Here is a 24,781-nt window from a genome sequence, read left to right as displayed (position 1 = left end):
CCTTAGAGCAAGCGCTCTCAATTATTCTCCCTCGTATTCTAATTTAATATGCCGCAAAATATGTGCTACCTCGTCAAAAATGTATTCTAAATCGATTTGAGAGGTTAAAAAATACAACTTTTATGTGTTCATTCCTCCATTAACTCAGTAATGAGGTTCTCTGGCTCAGGCCACGCTGGAGTGCAAACAGTATTAATACATTAATAACAAATGTTTTACGAACACCATTAAGGTCCATATTATTAATATAATGGTAACCGTTGCTTTACGAACACGAGTAAGTTCCTTATCATTAACATAATGGTAACAAATGCTTTACGAACACGATTAAGGTCCTTATTATTAATATAATAGTAACCAATGCTTACGAACACGATTAAGTTCCATATTATTAGTATAATAATAACCAATGCCTTACGAAAAAGACTAAGTGCCATATCATTAATATAATAAGGACAAATTACCCAATNACGAAAAAGACTAAGTGCCATATCATTAATATAATAATAACCAATGCCTTACGAAAAAGACTAAGTGCCATATCATTAATATAATAATAACCAATGCCTTACGAACAAGAATGAGTTCCATATTGTTAGGTTATCCGAAACAAAAATGTGCAGTTTGCTGTTGCCTGTAAACGATGGAAAATGAATTTTTCTTTGAATACAAATTTGTCTGTATGGCTGATATTACTTCGCATTCAACACTGATTAAAAATATATCCTAATCGAAATTGTACAGTTTACTTTCCAACAATCCCTAGCTTACTCGATAATTTTACTGTCGCTTCCGGCATCCATTTGCAGACTTCCGATGACTACTTGACTAGCGATAACCTCTTGATTAAAGTTCATTAAATCTAGCTAGCAATATTCTTTGTAACTAAGCAGCTGAACCTCTTAATCCTCTTTATATAGTGCGCATGAAACTGAACATCGTTCAGTTTCATGAAGATGCCTTCTCTTTCAGATTGCAAAGGATTCATCACAAAGAAAATTGAGTGGGTCATATGATATACAAGTAAATGTCGACACATTCTGCCCACAGCAGGAGCAGAGAGCGCACAGTGAAACTCACACGAGCACAAAAAAGTGAATCGCAATTGAGTCAAAGTCTATCTAATTTCTCTGAATGCTCCTATATACTCACATCTCCCTGTTCTCAGCCACGCCACGAAATTCATTAGCGTCCAAATTGCCGACAATGCCGGCATTTTAACTGAAGTGAAAGATTCTGAACTGAAGAGCGGAGACAGAATTCGGTCTCCACTTCATCAATGAACCTACGAAGTGCTGCTCGTTTTTAGCGCATGAATGAGAGAGGCTTTGTGTGCCTACATTCAATATATGAGCAGTATTTGATCGTATCATTGTATCAATTGAATCCTATAAGTAATCAAGACTATTGTAGCACATCATTGTATCGAACGCATCATATAAGTTATCAAGACTATTTTAGTGCATCATTGTACCAAATGCAAATTCTGTGACTGGAGTCACAGAATCGATCGAACTTTTAGATAAGGTAATTTTTTGCGTTGACATCGTTAATAATGGGGGTATTCCATAAACCCGTCATTGCCGGGAGGAATAATTCCTGAGATTATAAGATTATATTATCCTGAATCCAGTCAAATCCTTATAGTCAAAGCCCATTTTCCTGAATTCCATTACATCAAAGCCCGTTTTCTTGAATTTCCTTTACATCAAAGCCCGCTTTCCTGAATTATTTTACGTCAAAGCCCGTTATCCTGAATTCCGATACCTCAAAGCCAGTTATCTTGAATTCCGCTATATCAATTCCCGCTATTATTTACCCTGTTATATCAATACTCGTTATTCCCAAAACCATTATATCAAATTATCGTCATTAGACATGACGCAATCCAATTCTCGGGAATATTTTTTCAAGCTGGGGCCCGTCGTGGGCACCACTCCCAATCGTACGTATTCAAATTCCAGTCCCGCATAAATATTTATATGAAACTTTAACTATATATTTCAAAAGTTCTTCCTACAAAATCAGAAACAAAAACTGAATTTGTTTAATTAATTAAAACTATTCATAACCATATCGTGCAAGAGAAATTTTTTGAACAAGTTTAAAATGAAATTTGTCGATATGAATTTTAATTTGAATCCGTCTTAAGTTATTCGTCAATAAAATTGGGAACGAAAATAGCTAGAGCAAATTGCAATTTATGCTGCAAAATTTACAAATTATTCGTCATGTTATAATCATCTGTAATCTAATGTCGCCACGGTCAGAAGAAAGATTGCATAAGCTCGCATTTTATATCGTCATAAGATCTCAAATTTCATTCACGGTTCCGTAGGTTTTATTACTTGCAGCGAAGCTCAAGTCTGGCTTCGCTGGTCGTCAAATGCGCTCACCTCCCAGACGCCGTCCCTGCTGCTCACCTCCCAGACGCCGTCCCTGCTGCTCACCTCCCAGACGCCGTCCCTGCTGCTCACCTCCCAGACGCCGTCCCTGCTGCTCACCTCCCAACTGACGCACTTTGAACTGTGTCACGAACATCTTCTTCTGTATAAAAGTAGCAAATCAGAATTGTGTGAGGCGTTTCTGACCTAACATTGTTCTTTATTTAAAGATTTTGGCTGCAAAAAAAAAAAAAAAAATTCTCGCTCAACTTTTGCGCAATATTCTGTTCAGAAATTTTTTCTATAGTTATAAGGCCGGAAAAACTTCCTAAAAATTTCTGGGTGTGCCTGAATGATTTCACCGCTGTTCCGGCTAGTTCTTTGTTAAAATGTACGACACTTCGGCTCTTGTGTGTGGCGTAACGAACTTAAAAAAAAACGAACTTATGGCTCGACATTTCAAATGGTCAAAGCTGCATCAACTACCTCTTCAATGGCCTGCTGTACATGATTATAGGCTCAAGAATACATTTACAGAGAAAATTAAAAAATCCTGGACAAAAGAAAAAAGTCGAAGAAGAGTTTTCAAGATAAATCGTAAGTGTTTACTAAATAATACTTTCAGAACATGTTTACGTCAGGGATGAAAATTTTTAATTATCAATTATCTAAAAACAGGTCCTTCGACCGGATCTTTTCCAAACTGATGATAGTTTGAAATAGCTCCTAGACTTACACCGGGTTCGATATGGTGCTAGGCATTTCAAATCTGAACATATATTTTTCCATAGCTTTATCTAGTCTGTTCTAGAACGCGTTCATACTTTGAGCGCCAACGATGTCATCAGGAAGGCTGTTCCACATGTCGGTGATTCGATGCGAGAAGAAATGTTGTCGCGTGGATGTGTTACAACGCAGTTTTTTATCTAAAGCAACTACAGCACAGAAGAACATATAAAATTAACTTAATGCGATCCAAAACTGTGGCCTAGTGATGGCGGTAAAGCTCTTTTATTTGAACAAAACCACAAATGTGGGCATATTTAATTATCACAGAAAGGAGTAGATAAAGGTTAATCCGGTTGACTAGAAGGGGTGGTTTCATATTGCAGTTGTGAACCTAATCCCACTTCGGTACTGCTGTTTGAAATACAAAAGAGAATCTCGAAAAAAATAGCTATAACATATTTTCTACAAATGTGTTGGTTAAGGTATGGAGCATTTTCAAACGCTTATAAAAAAGGAACTGGCGACATATCCCAGTGACCCAGTCCACTTTGACATGATATTTGCATGTACGTTTGAGCTCAGAATATTTAGTTTCAGTAATGACACGGATCAATATTCAATAAGGGTTTCACGAACAAACAAGGCTTGAGCTTCCAGATCTACGTAAATTTCGACAAGTTCATCTCCTAAGTCAGATTCACTACTTCCCTTGCATGGTCCGGTTTCGTAACTAATGAAGATACGAGCCATTCGGGAACGGACTCGTGTATATGGTACCTTCCAAGCGAAACTTTTAATTAAGTCATATGTTACGATTGTATCTACAAATCATTGACTGAAAACCTCTAAGGCTCATTCAGCATTCAGAGTTTTGAAAAATATTAGAACTGTTTACTTGCTAGGTAACATTTAAATAACGCAATTTTTATTTTTCTTGGATGCGTTTGATAATTATATATAATTGTTTGTGCTACATTTATGGAAAGATCGGGTTCCAAAGGCCGGATCCCTTGTGAATCAAGTCACGAAAAATTCAAGAATCGGCAACAGGCCATGGGCCTATTTCTTCAGTGCCGACACTTCTATTATATTCTATGAACAAGAATCGGCAACAGGCCATGGGCCTATTTCTTCAGTGCCGACACTTCTATTCTAATTCAACATCCGCAAGCTATCGTCTCTTGATAACCATCTCACTTCATTGACCATAAGCAATTGGTGAATCGTTTCTTCTTATTCAGAAGGTTTGTAAAAAGGAGGGCAATTCAGCGGATGGGTCTTAATTTGATCGACAGATATGATGCATACTTATAAGCTTTACGCCGTGCTCCACTCAGCTTCTAATACGGTCTTTGTAAAACTCGCTGAACAAACACTGTAGACACATTTTCCTAAGACTGAAAAACATCTGTGACGACCTCTCATAGCTGGGGTAACGCTAGTTGAAACTGTAAGAATATTACAAAACGGAATTTTGACGTTCAAATAATTCTGTCAAGCTTAAAAAAATAGGTCATCTGTCGCATAACTTCAGTTCGTTCAACATCAAAAGACATTTTTTCGATGCGCTGTTGTACTGATCGTATACTTCACGGAAGCGATTTTAAGTTTATTTAGAGTCTTTCCCCATTAAAACTTCAATACATATTTAAATTTAATTATTTTTCATCTTGTTTCGCAGATTGGAATTTAATATTTTAATTCTACCCCCAAAAAAAATATATATTTGATTTTCCCAACCCACTGGGGCCGATTTCGCCCACGTCACCAACCCCGGATATAATATCATAGATCGTAGTAAGTACATAATGAAAACGCGGCTAACTTGACTCTGCACGTGTTTTTTTTGCTGTCCTTGAGATATTTTTATGTGTTTAGGCATTGTTTAAAAACATTTTGCGCTTCCTGCAGCTTGGATAGTATCACTTTGTAAAGTCGTGTCATGCAAAATAAATAATTTCGGGGCGTCTCATCGGATTCACTTCGAATAAATTTTCTATGATCTAACGAATGCTAAAGGGGGATTACGTTTGCATAAATTGGAACTCGTAGTACAGTAGTTGTAATGCGTATACTTACATCTGATTACATCACCGATCGCGATAAAATACATAACTTTCTAACTATGAATTAGCTTGCATTGCATTAGATAAGTTTAATAGATAAATTAAAGAGCAATTCCTGCCAGTTAAACATGTAATTTATGGGAAGTTTCTTCTAAATAAAGTGGACTAGCACTTCTGCACTCAAGGGTCAATTAATTAATCAATTTACCTGCATGAATTCACGCTGGAGTGTATCGTTTCCTCGTAATTATTTAAAATATTTTTATAAAGATTCTGTACACATGTTGCCACCAAGCCCATACTGGCAACAAACGACATGATGAGAGATTTAATATTTAGTGCGATCAAAGAAAAACAAGGAAAATGTGTAGCTAATACATCACACAGAACAGATTTACTTCATGCACAACAAATTCGTACAAAATGAGTAACCTACTCAATTAAATTCTCTCTCTAAAAACTCTGTCTCTTACTTCTCGTTCTACGAGTAGTTGTGAACTCATTATTCAGCAATGCATCCCGTTTAAGAACAAAAATATTCAGAAAAAAACGCTTTCTGAAAAATTTATATCATCATAAATTCAATATTTCCATTTCGTATATAGGTAGCCCTCGTGACCTTCAACTGAGACCTACAGTCAGACACCGCGAGCTCAACGGTGGGGCGCTCAGGAACAATCCCCCTAGGAACGCGAAATCCCATAGGACTTCTGACGAGCACAGACACCCGTCAGAAGTCCCCCCTGAGGGGTACCTATGCTCAGTTCACGTGCATCGGTTAACACGTGGACACAGAGCCTGGATCAAGCAATTTACAAACGAACTTCAGATAAATAAGAGAAATAAAAAGATATAATAGTGATATAATCTTATGTCAATGACTTGGAGATATATACTTCAACACTGCAGCTAACAAAACACCTTTCACTCAGTGATGAAACGAAGATTCTTAATTTTGAGATAAAATTCAAATACTCGTATGTGATAAGGTCGGGTAAACGGAACTCTGCTTCACTACGAATATTTTCTGTCCAGTGACAGACAGCTGCTCCAATCACGACATCACTTTAGAGCGACTCGAAGTATAACATTTTTAAGCAATTAGCTAAAAAATAATATGTCCAAAGTAGTAGACATAAATTGCTTTAACACAAAGAACACAAATCTTGTTGCAGACTGAACTAATGTGATAATTATTTTTGATTTTTCTCGAAGGAGCCACGTTCAACGCAATGTCAATTACAACAATTAATCAGAGACAACTAAGATATGTTAACCCCACGGCTGAGCTGCCAATGCATCACGCAAATCAATTCATACTGAATAACGAAACTCAATTCAGTGGTAAAGAACATTTAAAATTCTTCGTAAGAGCTGAGCCCATAGCTAGTAAAGGGTTCCAGCCACGCTATTCCAGCTTCAGCGAAGGAAGAAGCAAGTATTTATAAATGCAAGTTAAATGACCGTGGGAATTGTTTGCAATATACAGACGCACTATGCCTCAGTTGCCAATATTTAATAATGATCATCAACAGAAATGGTAGGATAAAACTATCATAAAAACGCCAAATGTTTCTCTGTACACTTAGAATAAAATAAAAACATAAAAATATTAATACGAATTTGTATAGGAATTTTTTCAATACTAAATGCAATGCGGCCTATACTCGATCCAGGAATCAGAGAAGGAATGTTCTATTCAGAATTGCTTTATAAAATTTAACGTGAGAAATTAACAGGATAAACAAAAGTGGTTTGGCTAACGTGGCATCAATCAGAGAATCAGGAAATACTTCACCCAGAATAAATTACGATAAAATTAATCATAGAAAATTAGAAAAACCATAAATTATTTTCATCAATGAGTGTAATAAAGTATCATTTGAGAATCTATTATTCCTTGAATGCCGCAACTCGCTGTAAAGAAGTTACGTTTCTCACCTGCACTTGATGATTTTAAGGACATAGGTATCACTACAAAGCTGCCCGTACCCCACGTACCCTCAGGGCCAAGTATAAATCAAGCGTACGGGGGCACTAATGCAACAAATAAATCTGCGGGAGGTCAACAATGGAAATCAAAATATGGCAACAATCTTAAAGTGCACCAACTTTGCGTCTTTAAACTCACGCAACCGAGACAACTGCTTCCTTCCCATGAAAATATTTTCGCATAAGACAATCAAATGTTTTGTATCAAGTTTAACATAAAGTCAACATTTCCTGAATATAAATTTAGAAGCAGGTAAAGGATAATAGGTCGCGAGTTAAAATTATACGTCAGCTCAGAATACATGACAGGAACAAGAGTCAGAAACATCCGATTCCCTATGCATGTCGTATAAGAAGTAGGTACTAAGTTTACTATAATATAAATAATAAATGCAGAAACTCAGGAATGCTAGGTTTCCTCTAGGACAAGAAGTGGATTGGGTGAACATGTCAGTAGAAATTAATCAGTGGACGATGGGCCCGCTAAGCCACTTCAAAACAGTTGCTATCATATGTAACGCATTCACTGAAATTTATTTACATTTTAAGCGTGTAAAAACACTCGGAAATTCAAGATGGAATTGTAGGTTTAAGAAGGCATAATTTTAGAGACCAAAGTGAATGCCACGTCTACAGATGCTTCTTTGAAAATGCCACCACGGCTGACGCTACATTATCTAATAAAAATGAAACGAAAAATAACCGACCGAAAAATCAGTTGTCTGTCATTTCTCGTTCTAACTGAAATCTAACCCGTAACTGGAATGTTAATCACAGTCTAACTGACTCGACATTTTTCCCAGAATAAAACTTATACAATTTTCATAAATCAACAATATAACAAAAATCCGAAAATTGTACAATAAAGCCCAAATTCCCGTTTCGACGACATGGTATGGTCACCATGTCAACAAATCTATCCAATACCACGTGCAGACTTCTAGAAATCAACAAAATAAGGTAGACAGTGAGGCATACATAACTGAAATTTCATTTGAGACCAAATGTATCAATGTCTCACGAATTGAACGGAAAAAAACACACTGAAAAAATGCCCAACATTCATCCGTAGAACATGATTCTATTGTGTCTTGATTTTATCATCGATGGCCTTGGCCGGTGCGAAGAGCTGATGTAGGGCGACCAGTCCCAGCGCTGCAGCGATGAAGTACGGCAGTTTGTAGAAGCTGATGGCGGCGAAGAGCAGCACCAAAACGGCAAGGAAGTGGATGAGATGACCAAGGGCTTTGTAGAACAGACGCTCATGCACAGGTGAGCACTGCCACAGCACAGCGAGCGACACGAGGCAGGCGACGCTGGGAGGTAGCGATGGGTCCACGGCAGAGAGAGCGTGTCCCTGTTTGATGCGCATGGCCCACGTGATGAGACTTGGCAGCTGCAACAGACNACACATCTAGATGTGTATAAGAGACAGGCTCATAAGGGTGCATGTGACTGCTCTTAAGGGCGCATGTGACTGCTCATAAGGGTGCATGTGGGTGCTAACAATCCTGAAGACCCTACGTACGGCACTCACCTGTGAGAGGCGAGAGCGATGGCGCTGGAGGTGTAGGAGGAGACCCAGAGCTAAGGGGGCGGAGACTGGGCATGTGGAGCTGGGCAGCACCGACAGGTCGTACGAGTGCCAGGGCTCATTGAGGCCCTGCAACCAAGAAATTATTCAGGCCTCACATGGGACAGCTTGAATGCACCCTGAAAAATTGTTCTATCTCCACAACTTGATATTACTACTGACATGAAAAGAAAAAAAAGAGAACAATACACTTGCCCGACTAAATCAATAAATAAAACAACTATTGCATGAAAATTTTCAACACTCGAGTTATCACCCTCAGGGAAATTAATGCTCACGGAGCAACAACCTCAAGGATAATTGATGCTCCGAGGTGTACCCCGAAGGGCAACTCATGCCCACGAAGTGCTCACCTCTAGGACGACCTCAGTGAGGAGGGCGCGGGTGGCGGTGGACTGAAGGACGGTGGTGGGTTTGAAGGAGGACACGAGACGAGGCGTCGCCACAGTCACGCGTCGCTCGCCCTCGCCGTGCACGTCCACACTCACAGTCACCTGTGGCATGGCCATACTTCATGACATCAACTGTCCTGTATCGACACGTCACATCCCGCAAGTCGTGACATAATGAGTGGCTTAGACCTTGAGCACGTGGACGCCGCCATCCACAACACGCTCCACGTATAGCACTACCACTCACAACACGCTCCACGTATAGCACCACCACTCACAACACGCTCCACGTATAGCACCACCACTCACAACACGCTCCTCGTATAGCACCACCACTCACAACACGCTCCTCGTATAGCGCCACCCACATCACGCTCCTCATAAAGCACCACCACACACAACACGCTCCTCGTATAGCACCACCCACAACACGCTCCACGTATAGCACCACCACCCACAACACGCTCCACGTATAGCACCACCACCCACAACACGCTCCACGTATAGCACCACCATCCACAACACGCTCCACATATAACACCACCACCCACAACAGGCTCCACGTATAGCACCACCACCCACAACACGCTCCACGTATAGCATCACCAACCACAACACGCCCCGCATAAGGCACCACCACACGCCCCGCATAAGGCACCACCACACGCCCCGCATAAGGCACCACCACACGCCCCACATAAGGCACCACCACACCTGTCTCTTATACACATCTAGATGTGTATAAGAGACTGCAGTTCGTGTACCTCAACGAGCAGCAGTTCATCAAGGTGAGACTACAGTTCGTGTACCTCAACGAGCAGCGGTTCATCATGGTGACACTGGACCATGTAATACCGTGCAGTCAAGCTTCAAATGAATGACACTTCTGTACGAATGACACTTCTGTACATCGTCAACACGCATTTCACCAGCCAACAACATAACACGCGTGTTGACTAACACAATTTTTTTACAAGAGGAATTAACATAAAAAAATTTTCGTTTATGCTGTATTGATTAAGGTTACTAATGCCGCTTCTAATATACCTAGCTATCGTAGCAAACACCAAGATGAACCCTGCAATGCTTGGTCGGTGTGCCTACCGCTGCAGGAGGCAGACGCAACACCCTGTCTCTCCGTAGCGATGGTGGCCCAATCAAGCAATAATAAATGGGACGATATCAATGATATTTTACACTACCGTCAATTTATTATGACTATTTATGATAATCTTCAAATGTATGTGTTTAAGCAAGCCTGTATTGAGTTGTCGTAGATATTCTCACCAACTCTTTGTTGATTGTTGTTTCAGACTTTTATTCGAGAATTTTTATCGTCAGGTGCGTTTCCTACAACGCTTCCTGCCGCACCTGCAGCTACTCGGCAGCAAACAGCGGCGGCTTCTCGTCAAGATCAACAAGTGGCCCAAGAATGAAAGTATTATTTACGGGGACCAGCAGTGTAAACTGGACAACAGCACGGCTGAAGTAATCAGGTCAGCTGCTAGAATACAGGCAATTCGATTTTCTATAGACATGACGACTACGATTATTGGAGTTGATGGCAACATAGCTTTATAAAATTATAAAAGTATGAAGCTATTCTAACAGGAAAAATTCATGGGTGTCAGGGTGACCTAGTGCTTGCATTTCAGTGTACTAGGTTTGAAGTAAAAGTGCGGGTTCGATCCCAGCTCAGTGCACCAGCAGTTCCTGGTCAGAACCTGCGGGGAGGCTGGGCGGTTAAGCAAAGCCGAATTGGAGCAGCGAGTTGCTTGTTTGAGACCGCAACAAGCTATGAATTTTCTGGATGTTAAGAATAAGCGACAGGCTTACGGCCAGACAAAAGCTGAAACACTTCTATAATTACTATATTACATATATATAATTACTATATTGCATGCAAAATTTCAATATCTCGATGTGCAAACCGAGGCTTTTTAAAGTATCACTTATTTTTATTTCTGTTAGCTAAGCAGCGAAATTGAAGAACTCAACCTCTTGCAGGAATCACTGCCTGAACAGTATTGCTGCTCAACGTCAAGAGCGCGTGCAGAATACCACCGACCAAATCCTGCAGCTGCTGCATGAAGTTAGGAACCATATTAAGGCAACAGCTCCGTAGATATGCTGAGCAAATCTTGCAGCTGCTTCATGATCATGTTTCGTATGATGGCTACTATAAGCAGTGACATGTGTGTAGCCATGTGTAATAGTACATGCTCCTTGTGCCGCTCCTCGTGTAGCAACAATAGCAGCTTGTGGCTCTATTGAAACGGGCTTTAGACGGAATAAAATATTTTTTAAGGGAATAAAATTCTTTAGAGAAGTGATTGAATTCCAATTTAGCTAGACTCGGCGTTAATTTTCTAGCTCGGAATAAAAATAACTTGAGATAATAATTGAAGAATAGTTTATAGCTCACAAAGCCTAGGTACGATTGTGGGATTTCCTGCTCGAGTTAGGTGAGCAAGGCATCATTCTAATCACTTACGTGTTATTTACGCTTGAGGATTTGGCGAAACATTGAAATTATCGCTCACTAAAAACTCCACTGCTACATTTAACTTGATTTCGCGTGTGAAATAAAAATTTTGGTTGACGCGTACAAGTGATTTTCATTGTAATTGTGCAAATAAACATCTAATTATGAGGATACAACACCGGCTGATTGGAGTTTTCTTAACAATTTGCTGCCGTTGTCTGAATTAATTTTACAGATTGGAGGTGAATGAAAAGCTTGATGGTTCTGCACACTTGTTGTTACTGTCAATGAAAGACTACCAACAAGCGACACGACAAGCGAGTTAACATTTTGCACGATCGAAGACCAAGAAGGAAAATGTCTAGCTAACACATCACAAAGAATAAGATTATTTGATGCACAACAAATTGGTACGAAATAAGTACTCAATTGAATTCTAAAATTCATTTTTTAACAACTCTAGCTGTCACTTATCCCTAATTTTATGAGTATTTGCGAATTATCATTCTTCAGTAATGCATCCCACTCAAGAACTGTGAGAAATTATAAATTTCTCACCTATTATTTCTTCAATCTCGAAGCTAGACATTATTTCCTAACAATCTTCCATAATAATAAAGGTAATCTCGAATTATTCATTTCCGACGCAGTGAGGTTGCCTTTTGCCCAGCTTGTGCGGAAAGTCATTGTTCGAAACTGTGCGAACAAGCTGTTCAGATTTTCTAGATTCATCTAGTTGTTCCGAGCGGTGGTCGTCACTCTATGATACCTACCAACTACAGTTTTGTGCCAACTAATCAGGGTCTCCAGAAGCATCATCCTCATAATTCATTAAGTATTTCTCAAACTCATACATTCATGAAGTCGTAACACTGGGCATTAAAAATCTCACGTCAGTTGAAAGATTTTAAATTTAATCTTTATTGCTGAAATTCCTGTTTATTAATTTCACTGTCAAATCTAGTATGAACCTGACCAATATTATGCTCATGCCTTTCTGGTATCTACGTTCCTCAAGTTTCGGGTCCAGTGCTGTTGACGAGCCTTTCCTCCGTGCTACGTTATTTCTAATACGTAACGTCTACGTTGTCCACGGCATCACGGCTACGTCGCAGCGACTAGGAGACCACATCTGGAGCCCTTTAAACTTAGTCACGCTCAGAGCAAGCCAACCTTATTTTACTTCAACGCTATTGCTTACCAAATTTCACTTCATCGTTGCTGCTACCAGGAGGATAAATAAATAAAAACCTTACAAAGCATATTGGCCATAACTGAAAGCGCCGTTGCTGCTTCCAGCCTATTTTACTTGTTCTGAAATAATTAATTAAATAAACATTTTAATCCAAACGAGACTGTAAATCTTTACAGAACAAAAATATTCATAAAAAATTCTATAAAATTCATGTTATCAGAAATTCAATATTTAAATTTCGCATGTAGTCCTAATAACTAATTTTTTTTTTGTGCAATAGTTCGCATATATCTCTGGTTGAGCATCTAGTATGGAAAACTATTTTCAAAACTATAAGTACTGGACGATTGCGTGTGGATCACAAAGGCGGCTTCAATACACTGCTTCTGAGAACATGAAATTTGCCGTTGCCTCAACATATGATTTTGCATATCATGCTCAGCATCGGGGAGCAGGGTAAATAAATTCACCGGCATGCGAATTGAAGCCACACATTCAATTTCTAGAATTTAATTTGCATCGGTAATTGCAGCACTCTTGATTCCACATCATGGCTACAAACTTTAGTGCATCGTACCAGTATAACATTTTCTTAAAGCGTATGTAAGAACTACACAACCTGAAGACGGCTAAAAAGAGAAGCAACCAATACTCCATCAGAACAGACTAATTAAATTCTACAATACATTGGAAATACTGCCTTATCTAATCGCTTAGTTCAAGTGTATCGGCATACACGTGGACACAGCCTGAGTCAAGCAATTTACATACGAACTTCAGATAAATGTAAAGATATGACTTGGAGATATTTACTTCAGCACTGCAGCCAACAAAACACCTTTCACTTCGTGATGAAACGAATGTTGCTAATTTCGAGACAAGATGAGGTTTCAACTACTCTCGTGTGATAATGTTGGGGAAACTAAACTCTACTTCACCACGACCATTTTCTGTCCAGTGACAGACAGCTGCTGTGGAAATGGTCGTGGTGTCCAGTGTTTGATCGTGGTTTCTGTCCAGTGACAGCTGTCCTTACGGGCCATGCCCGTATAAGGACAAGAAGTGGATTGGGTGAACATGCCAGTAGAAATTAATCAGTGGTCGGTAGGCACATTAAGCCACATCATAACAGTTGCTATCAAAGGTAACACATTCGCTGAAATTAATTTACTTTTTAGGCGTGTAAAAAAAACACTCTGAAAGTCAAGATAGGATTGTAGGTTTTAGAAATAATAATTTCGGAGACCAAAGTGAAGGTCACGTCTAGAGATACTTCTTTGAGAATGCCACCGAGGCTGACGCTACATTAATAGGTAAAAAAGGTTCAAGAAATAACATCCCGAAATATCAGTTGTCTATTATTTCTCATTCTCACTGAAATCCAACCTGTAACTGGAATATCAATCACAGTTTAATTGACTCGACATTTTTCCGGGAATAAAACCTAGGTAATTAACATCAATTACCAATATAACAAAAATTCGGAAATTGAACGATAATGCTCAAATTCGAGTTTCGAAGACATGGTATGGTCACCATGTCAACAAATATATCCAATAGCACGTGCATACTTTTACAAATAAACAAGATAAGGTGGACAGAAAGGCATAAATACTCGACATTTGATTCAAGACCAAATACATCAACGTCTCCCAAAAGGAGCAGAAAACGCACACTGAAAAAATGCCCAGCAACATTAATCCGTAAAACATGATTCTATTGTGTCTTGATTTCATCATTTATGGCCTTGGGCGGTGCAAAGAGCTGATGTAGGGCGACCAGTCCCAGCGCTGCTATGAAGTACGGCAGTTTGTAGAAGCTGATGGCGGCAAAGAGCAGCAACAAAACGGTAAAGAAATGGACGTCATGACCTAGAGCTTTGTAGAACTGACGCTCATGGACAGGCGAGCACTGCCACAGCACAGCGAGCGACACGAGGCAGGCGACGCTGGGAGGCAGCGATGGGTCCACGGCAGAGAGAGCGTGTCCCTGTTTGATGCGCATGGCCCACGTGATGAGACTTGGCAGCTGCAACAGACTCGCCATGACGCACAGCAGCAGCGTCATGCGCAGCTGCATTCCAAGCTTTCTGCTGACTGTGGGGCAGATTTCCGTGTGATTTTTACGCTATCTTGTGAGGCATCAGCTGCCGGAGTCGGAGCGTCGGCAGTGGAAGGAGTGTCTTGGCTGGTTGTACAAGCATCACCGCTGCTGGCAGGAGCTGAAGCAGGTACGGCAGGAGGAGGATGAGGATGAGTTTCATCTTGCAAGCGAGGAATCATTCTGAGTATGACCTTATACGCAGATAATCTTTGTACATGTCAAAGAGGTTATTGAAGTAATAAAGAGATGCCAGAGATAAAGCTAGAGCCCCGCATGTGCTGAAGGCGACAGCAAGCAAAGCCACGGCCACTACAGCGGGCACCTTAGAGAGCCCAGTTAGGGCGATGTCCACCACCACCTCGTCAGCCCCAAATCTTCCTCAAAATATTCTGACGACAGTTGAGTATAACGCGTTACCAGCTGCCAAGATACCTACCCACACACCACCCGAAAGCAACAACGTTAACGGCATCCATGCCAAGGCAATAGGCAATAACCCCAAGTTCATTCCAGATTCTGAAAGCATCTGCTGGTCGTTGAAAATCTCGAGCTTCTTGAGAGCCGCGAATGAAAGTTTGACGAAAGGCACCACAAGCATGGGCGACAAGGCGAGCAGGCTCGTCATCACAGACGGACAATATCGCTTGTCACTAACGCTCTTCATTGCATGGCTAAAGCTAGCAGCATATGACAGACAATGAAGGCGGGCATCTGGCCGCTGTACAGGGAAAAGCCGCCTGAAGGTGCCCTGCAGACTGGTCCTCACACAGATGGCAGCGCGGCTCCAGCAACAGCTGCACAGTCAGGTCACCTCGCTCAGGAGCTGCCGAGTCACCGTCAGGACCTGACGGCAGGAGGGCGATCTCGTCCTGTTCCAAACGATAGACGTACTCTTGCCCGATATCCTGCAACACAAGACCGTAAGGACTTATGATTGAAAATAACATAGTCCGGGTATTCAGCAAAAAATAAACGAACAACACTTATGATACAAAAACAATGTGTTAGGCTTAATACAAAACCCAGTCAAGCAGCATTGTGGGCAACGAAGTCGATTATTGCGGGTTATGTCATAACGCGGAAGATCCGCCCACTCGATGATTTGACCGTCGAGTTTCCCTAAACAATCTTTACAGATGCACGGCAAACTATCGACTGTGGGCTTATCGCTGATGATCGAAGTAAATGAGATTAGGCAACTCAACAAACAGAAATCCTTAAGACCCTAGGTACGGCACTCACCTGTGAGGGGCGAGAGCGATGGCGCTGGAGGTGTAGGAGGAGACCCAGAGCTGAGGGGGCGGAGGCCCAGACGGAGCATTGACTGGGCAGGTGGAGCTGGGCAGCACCGACAGGTCGTACGAGTGCCAGGGCTCATTGAGGCCCTGCAACCAAGAAAGTATTAAGGCATCACCTGGGAAAACTTGAATGCACCCTGAAAAATCGATCTCTCTCCACAACTTGATATTATTACTGTCCTTGAAAGATAAAAAAAAAACGAACAACACACATGCTCGATTAAATCAATGATAAATAAAAACAACTACTGCATGAAATGTTCAAACACTTACACTTGACAAGTTATCACCCTCAGGAAAATTAATTAATCAAACAACCTCAAGGACAATTGATGCTCCGAGGTGTGCCCCAAAGAGCAAACTCATGCCCACGAAGTGCTCACCTCTAGGACGACCTCAGTGACGAGGGCGCGGGTGGCGGTGGACTGGAGGACGGTGGTGGGCTTGAAGGAGGACACGAGGCGAGGCGTCGCCACAGCCACGCGCCGCTCGCCCTCGCCGTGTACGTCCACACTCACCGTCACCTGAGGGCACGGCCATACTTCATGACATCAACTGTCCTGGATAGACGCGTCATACAGGACGCGTGTCGCGACATAAGCGGCTCAGACCTTGAGCACGTGGACAACATCACCCACGTATAGCACACCACCAATCACACACCCTGCAAATAGCACCATCACCCACCACACGCCCCACGTATAGCACTACCACCCACCATGCACAACGCGTGGAGCACCATCACTCACCACACGCCTCTCGTAGGGCACCACCGCCCACCATACACCCCGTGGGCACCACCACCCACCGGATGCTCAGAAGGAGGCACGCTGACACCGAGGTGCGAGTAGCCCTCGTGTACCAGCGCCGGCAGGAGCGCCTCGACCACCTTGGCCCTGGACGCGTCTGAGTCGCCCCCCAGCAGGCGCCCGCGCTTCGACAGGTTCATGCCCGACGTACTGCACAAATACGCGCCATTCAGAGACAAGTTCGTCATAAGACTCTAATGGGAAGATAGAATAAATAGCGAAGGGAAGCCAGACCTAACGGGACAAAAATTTTATGGTATTTTTTAGCAAGTCCATTAAAGTTTGGTCTTTTTAAAAGGACTCTAAAGTGAATTTAGTGTGATCATTAAAACTAAGTAGAATGAGTAAATATCTCTCAATTTGGCACGGTTGATCAAGTAATTAAGAGACATTAAATCAGCTTGAAAGTAATTAATAACGTGCACAATTATTCTAGCGAATAACAGTTTTTTCAAACAATCTCACTGAAAAGACAAACAAGTTTCCTAGTTTACCCAATAATCAGAATCAAGAAAATAAAATACAGCTATTTATAACTGAGTTGATTCAGGAGTTAGCGTATATCGTTCGTTCGTTTTAGTGGCCTTCATTGCTAGCGCTTCAGATCGAATGGAATAACGCCCAACGCGTCAAATATCGCGCTGGGCATCACGGACTGAGATTGGGTATACGGTATCGCATGTATTCAATGTTGGCATGGTAATATACTGTCGTACACATTTAAAACCCTCAGGTATTCTATGATTCGGTCGACACTATAGTGGCCGTGTTCTGGTTGGGCCAAGATACTTTTTAGGTGTGTTTCGAGGTCACGTAGGTGAGGAAAAATTTGCCGTCGGGCATCACCAGAAGACATAAATTCACAGGGGAAGTGGGTTAAGTTAGTGTATATAATAGCAGGCTTAATAATGAGAATAAATGCATTGAGGGAAACCTGAAAATTACTAGATATGAAAATTTGTAGGAAATAAATCAGGAACAACCCCTCAATGTGAGGGGCGGAGTAATACTGCACGTAAGTCGTAAATATGAACCGAATCACGGTGATCATTTACCATCAAATACGTGACTTAAATTCTAGAATGAATCTAAAAGGCAGTGAAGTATGTAATAACAAGAGATGACCCCAACAAAACAATAAATACATAAGTGACTCCAAAACAAGAGTCACAGACCAGGCCAGGGTTCCGTTGATCTCAGTCGCAGCACAAGCAAAGACCCAATCTTTCTCGTCCAGGCCCCGCACCCTGACCACCGCCGTGTGCTGCTTGTTGCCTGGGCCCATAAGCGGGACCTGTTGAATAACAGCACCCATAAAAAAAACTTGAATTAATATCAGGGCCAATCAGCAAGACCAGCTCATAACATAGCCCAAACAAACTAATTTTAAATTAATATCATGTACATTCAACGGGATTGATCGCCTAACAGCGCTCATAATAAAATAAACTATCTTGAAATTAATATCATTCATAACTTAGCAACTTTATAAATGTCGGTTGACGGTAACAGTAACAAGCTTGAGTGCTGATTTACATTCGCTGAAGTAGCAAAAAAGTACTTAATAAATCTAAAATTCATTGAAGTAATAATTTCGAAATAATCCTTGTTTTCAACACGATACATTGCAGCCATTAATTATTGACATGATAGTGAATATGAACAAAACAAAGAGATACGAGGACTCACTGATACGATAGGGAAAAGTAACAGAGCTTTCAGGTAGGAAGGAGATGAGGACTTAAACAATAAAGCNCTAACTGTCAGCAGATGATATCCTAAGACTGAGGTGAAGACAACTGACAACGATAAGAAGCAAGACACGAACTGTCAGCAGATGATATCCTAAGACTGAGGTGAAGACAACTGACAACGATAAGAAGCAAGACACGAACTGTCAGCAGATGATATCCTAAGACTGAGGTGAAGACAACTGACAACGATAAGAAGCAAGACACGAACTGTCAGCAGATGATATCCCAAGACTGAGGTGAAGACAACTGACAACGATAAGAAGCAAGACACGAACTGTCAGCAGATGATACTCGAAGACAGCGGTGATCCTGGTCTTAGAAGCATAGAGGGCGCTGCTGCGGGCGTCGTAGCTGTCGAAGAGCGCCCGCACCAGCGCCAGCACCAGCTGCTTGCACCACACGATGGACAGATGGTCTGTCGTTGCCCAGCATCCAGGCACCTGGGCAGTAGCACCGTTGATAATTTTTATCAACTTCATCCCTAGTACTAAATGTTTTCAATTTTAGCCTAAACTATCATATAGAAATAAAAAATGAATACATACAACTGTCTTGACTACTCCTTCGTTTAGTTTCATAGTTTCATTTCTTAAGCAAAAAAGGAAAGGATGGATGTCGAGAGAAAAAGCTCAATTACGAAAATAGACTTTCTCTGAAACAATAGAAATGATTAGATGTTAGCGTAAGCAGGCAAGACATTTAAATCTCCCCGACCCTCTTGGTAAGCTAATATATTTTTACAACTAACATGGATATGGAAGCCAAATGGGTAATTAAAAAAAAACGGAGAAGATGAGGGAAAAGTCAGAACATTTTCTTGTTGAAATAATAAATGAACACATTCACACACAACAACCAGGTGAAAATAATGAAGCCTTATGAACTTCAAGTTGACCAACTGACGGCGGAGGCGACGGAGGTGACGTGGGAGAAGGGCGAGGCGGCGCTGAGTGTTGAGACGAGGACGTCGTTGCGTCCCCCGCTGACGCTGACCACGGTCACGTCAGACAGCTCCCCGTCCCCGGCCTTCTCCAGCGCCCAGTGTACGTTCACCTGCCAACAACACGCGCTATTATCCTCAGTATTTTGTATATTCAATGATTTGTGGTAACAGATACAACTCCTAATTGCAATTTATACAACTCATAAAAGAACAATTTTAACTCCTAGCCTCAATGATTTACAATAAAAACAATAAATTACAATGTAATATAGGTAGTATCGGTAACTCAAACACGTCAGTAATAAAGCTACGTAAATTCTAGCGGGATGTTTATAACTTGCATTTTATTATTTATATAGGGATGTACCAACGAATTTGTGCAATAATTATGAGACAAGAGGCTGTGAAGAAATGACTCTTCACTATCAACAATTCATGAGTTTTTCACACCTATTATTAGATGGACCACATGAAGTAACTTTTTGCGTGGAATAAAGATGACCACGAGCGGACACAACTATTGAGTATAAATAAATTGATGCTCATAAATGAATAATATGCAAATTTGTTAGGGAAGATTCATGAAAAAGTGGGTTAACCATTGCTGTTTGCAAAACAAGTAGTCCTCTGGAACATTGTGCCTACCTTGAAGTCTAATCGGAAAAAGCTTGCACCATACCAAATTAACCATTATTAAATATACTATTTGTGAGCAGATCTAACTGAGTTACATTATGACAAATGAGTTAATCTTTTAGTAATATAGTAGATTTAATTCTGTACAATTATAACAAACGAGTTGAGTTAATAGTGATATACCGTACAGATTTAATACACTAAAAATATTACACATGAGTTTACGTGATATCAATACATCTGCAGACCTTTTCATAGTATTGTTGAATGTGAGCATCAAAGGGTGTGAAAGGGAACACATGTGGCGTGGCGAGCGTCACTATGAGAGGCACGGAGCTCGCCGTCACCCCGTGAGCCATCACACCGCGCGCCACCAGACCGCCCTGTCGTTGTCATGTCTATTACTACACTATCTTTATCAACATTTTGAGCACGTCGGGATATAAGGCAGTATTCATATGTACACCAGCATCTTCAATGACTCTTAACACAAAATTATCTTCAAAAATGATTTCAAGCTCATCAGTATCTTTAACAATATTCTTCCATCGCAGCATCTTTATTAATAGTTAAAGCACTAAAGGATCTCTTAAAAATATTTTCAAGCACACCAGGCGTTTCAACAATATTTGAAGCATGACAGTAATTTGCTAGCTAGGTCACTCATATATAGGTACCTATCCTAGATCCACTTATCTAATAATATTTGCTCAGTTATAATTCCAGTGTTTTACAAAATGTGTAAAATGCATTTTACATTAGGGTTTCTGGCAACATAGCATCACAGCACAGCAGGTTGCCCATGGCAAGACATTGTGCTTGACTACAGCACCCCAAGCAACCTCCTTATGTATACCACATCATTTTGATCTCAATGAGTTGCATCTAAATTTGTGGATTTAAACTTGGTCAAGGGAACAGAGATCAAACTTTGTTTACCATCGAGTGTCCGATGAGGATGGTGGGTCTGGGGCTGAGGTAGAGCTTCTGGATGAGGGGGATGACAGCTGCAATGAAGTCTGTCTGTTCCTAAAAAATAAAATCATTCATAAAAACGTACGTCCTTAGGAGAAATGCAATGAAAAAACATCTAGTATAAATTCATTACTGTATTTTCATCAGCAGAGTAACCTTGTTGATTTGAAATTATATCATTTAACTATTGAGCTTGATGAGCTCCATATCACTTCAATTTTACATTTTCTTGAGCCAAGGATAAAACTTACTTGGAGCACAGGCCCATAGAATCCACTAAAATCTTCTGACAAATCAGCAGTGAAGAAATCAAAATGAACTTTTGCATCATCATCTAGGGATTTCCGGTAGGCAACAGAAGCCACAGACCGAACTGAAAAAAAAAAAACAAGTCAAGCATGTGTTTAATAACATCATGAACAAACTTTCACACATTAGAATTGAGTGTCAGGCCAAACATCAGGTACCCCTCCCAGTGGCAGCATTTGCGCCAGACTAAGTGCTCCTTCAGTGCTACCTTCTTTCTAGTAGTGGATCCTCTCAGACACATTTATTGCTTGATATTTTATTTTTCTGTCCGTTTATTTCCTATTGAGAGCTGCCAAAGAAAATTTCATTCATCTCTCTTACTGCCCTTATTGTTTAGAGAGCTGCCATAGACACTTCCTTTCATGAGTCTTACTGCCCTTATTGTATTGAGAGCTGCCATAGACACTTCCTTTCATGCCTCTTACTGCCCTTATTGTATTGAAAGCAGCCAGCAAGACTTCCTTTCATGCCTCTTACTTCCCTTATTGCTTTGCTCATATTATTTTACCACTCTTTTATGTTTGCTCCCTTGATTTGTGTGGATGCCAAGACAACAAAAGAGATAGATGGAAGCAAACAACTTGATCACATCTTGTAAACTGCCTAAATGTTAACATTTTTATATGGGTTATGTACAACTACAATTTATGCAGCAGCTCATCAAGTGATGGCTCAAAATAAATGAGACCATAACAATCTATTTACAGGGTTTCATTCATATTATTGTGATAACGGTAGTTCTTATTAAAACCAGATAGCCTATACATGATGAAAATTTCAGCAAATATAATAAACTGAAACATGAGATGAACAAAATTATAAGAAATTTAGTACATTACTGGCTACAGGTTGCTGTCTCAGTGGAAAATCAAGACAATCGAAAATTCATGAAAATTTTCAGTAGTACCAGTATCTAATAAGATACAAATTACAAAATTCCTTAAGAAAGGCACTACTGTTGTGTAATCTTCAGGAACTGAATTCAACATCAAAAAATAATGCACATAAATTTGATAAGACAACAATGGCAGACCAGGATGTAGGAACCAGCTCCTACCTTGTTTGTAGGAACCTGCTGAGCCTGGGATGTAGAGTACAGGCTGGCCATCAAAACGACCTTTCTCGTAAGCCACAGCTTGTTGGCCTTCACCATAGACGTAGAGGCCAAAGCGACTGAAGTTTGAGGACAGTTCAGCAGGTAACTCAATGCTCTGGAAACAATCAAGCCATTTGTTTTTATTTAATACATTTTATATATCAAAACAAGAATGACAATTTAAAATCATAAATTAATAAATAAATGATAAATATTTATGGATCTTGTAGTTTCTCAATTCCATTCAAGATAAGGCAAATGATTGCAGCATGGGAAATTACACAACCTGTTTCATTATCAGTAATGCAAGCTTAATTTATTAAAATTGCAAGTAAAGCCAGATGAACCCATTTTTAGGATGACTGCAAAAATTAATCATAAAGTCAGGTGGTTAGATTCCTTGAATTTCATTTTTTACATCACCTTCTTGGCAAAATACAGACAACATTCACTTCAAAAATTTTTTCGGTCAGAATGTCACGAAACATAGCATTGAATAATTATCAGATTTACATTGTCAAACAATAATGCCTTGATTCAGTCATTATAAAATTATAAGACAAAGTTTTCAGTTCATTTCTATTGGCATAATTGCTATGAGAGCTCAACAAAAAATAACACTAATCACAAATGAAAATAGAGATTATTGGTGAAATAATTAAAACAGATTGAAAATTAAAATTGGAGCTTTCACTTTAATTTATAAGATAATACAAGTAGCTAGAACTATGAAGTCAATATTTCATTGCTGAAGTTAGAGAGATCTTATTAAAACACAAATTCCATAAACATTTCTAATAGCTTTAGAGTACATTAATTTTGAAGAAAATAGTCATACAATTAATCATAGGAGTAAAAAAAGAAGTGGTATTACTCACTATGTACTGAGGGATCTCATACATGTAGGTCATTTGACAGTTGTTGGTCTCCATATTGACAAAGTGTTCATAGACTCCAACACTTTGAAGTGTGCATAATATTCCAATTATGAGGTATTTAATGTTGAAGCCTTGTTCCTCCATTACTGCTTTAATTATTGGAAATTACTCAGGTTTACATAACTCTGCAAGATTTGGAATTAACATTTAGAAAACTTTCTAATTTTATTCAAGTTTAATTATACACCACTACCGTAATGTTGCCAGCATTATTGCAAGTTATACCTACTTGTCAAGACAAATTCAAAGATAAAAAAATATAGCCACTATCTTCAAGTTTGTAAAATTTTGATCAGTTGCTGTTGCGCTGCTACAACCTATCAAATGAGGGACAACTGTCCTGATTCACCCTGCCTCCCCCTTATTACCCCTGTTTGACAGTACCTATATTCGACAGAACATGACTGTTAATCTAAATCAAAAGCATTACTTGAACTGTGAACAGCTCTGGTGACAAACATTATAACATATATGTCAGAAAATTTTGCCTTATTCTTCAAGTTATATCCAAATATTGATGCAAGGGTGTCAATGAAATCTGTGAAATATAGCTCATTTTGATTTTTGAATACCAAAATTTTCCTATCTGATAGCAGCTCGGACCTCTGCCCACTGGGCAGAGCCTCGCTGCCTCAGTCAGAGGTCAGAGCCTCAGCCCTCAGAGGACAATTTATCCTGCTTTCTTTGCTGAAATACCTAAGGAAATCATACCTCTTGGGCCGTCTTGGCCTTGGTTGACGCCATAGTGGCAAACCAGAGCTTTTTTAGAATCAGTTCATTATTAATTTCCTCATTTACTTAAGATTTAAGCAAATTTCTCAAGTATGATAAGGCTGGTATCCAAGATACTTTACTGGTCTACTTATAGGACTCAAAAATGAACTTGAGGGAGAGTCTAAAAAGCTATCTGCTTTGCCACTATGGTTGACGCTTGTGATTAATAAGCTTGTAAGCCGTAAGGCTGTACCTGATTCACGATTTCACATCCCATCAGTCATCACCAAATTTGCAGCAAATGATTTAGCTCTTAGTACCTACCCACAGGCCACAGCACAGCCACACACAGGTATCACATATCAGGTA

At 40.2% G+C, this 24,781-nt stretch overlaps 1 protein-coding gene across 1 annotated transcript; it reads right to left on the bottom strand.

Annotated features, from left to right (window-relative positions):
• Window positions 1–5,892: 5,892 nt before the first annotated feature.
• On the bottom strand, window positions 5,893–23,823 carry LOC108674667 (GPI inositol-deacylase-like). The gene is given in 21 exon segments (XM_018162627.2): window positions 5,893–8,585; window positions 8,709–8,834; window positions 9,119–9,259; window positions 9,768–9,871; window positions 14,730–14,929; window positions 15,132–15,603; window positions 15,606–15,670; window positions 15,672–15,713; window positions 15,715–15,743; window positions 15,746–15,845; window positions 16,183–16,325; window positions 16,622–16,762; window positions 17,047–17,197; window positions 18,223–18,341; window positions 19,077–19,241; window positions 19,705–19,854; window positions 20,629–20,763; window positions 21,320–21,409; window positions 21,607–21,728; window positions 22,722–22,875; window positions 23,639–23,823. Coding segments are annotated over 21 exon segments (3,126 nt in total). The 5' UTR covers window positions 23,783–23,823; the 3' UTR covers window positions 5,893–8,252.
• Between the last annotated feature and the right edge of the window lie 958 nt (window positions 23,824–24,781).

The sequence above is a fragment of the Hyalella azteca genome, unplaced genomic scaffold (assembly GCF_000764305.2).
Source record: "Hyalella azteca isolate HAZT.00-mixed unplaced genomic scaffold, Hazt_2.0.2 contig3459, whole genome shotgun sequence".
NCBI classification, from domain to species: domain Eukaryota; kingdom Metazoa; phylum Arthropoda; class Malacostraca; order Amphipoda; family Hyalellidae; genus Hyalella; species Hyalella azteca.
The sequence above is the reverse complement of the archived record's forward strand: the minus strand, read 5'-3'. Positions and strand labels throughout refer to the sequence as shown.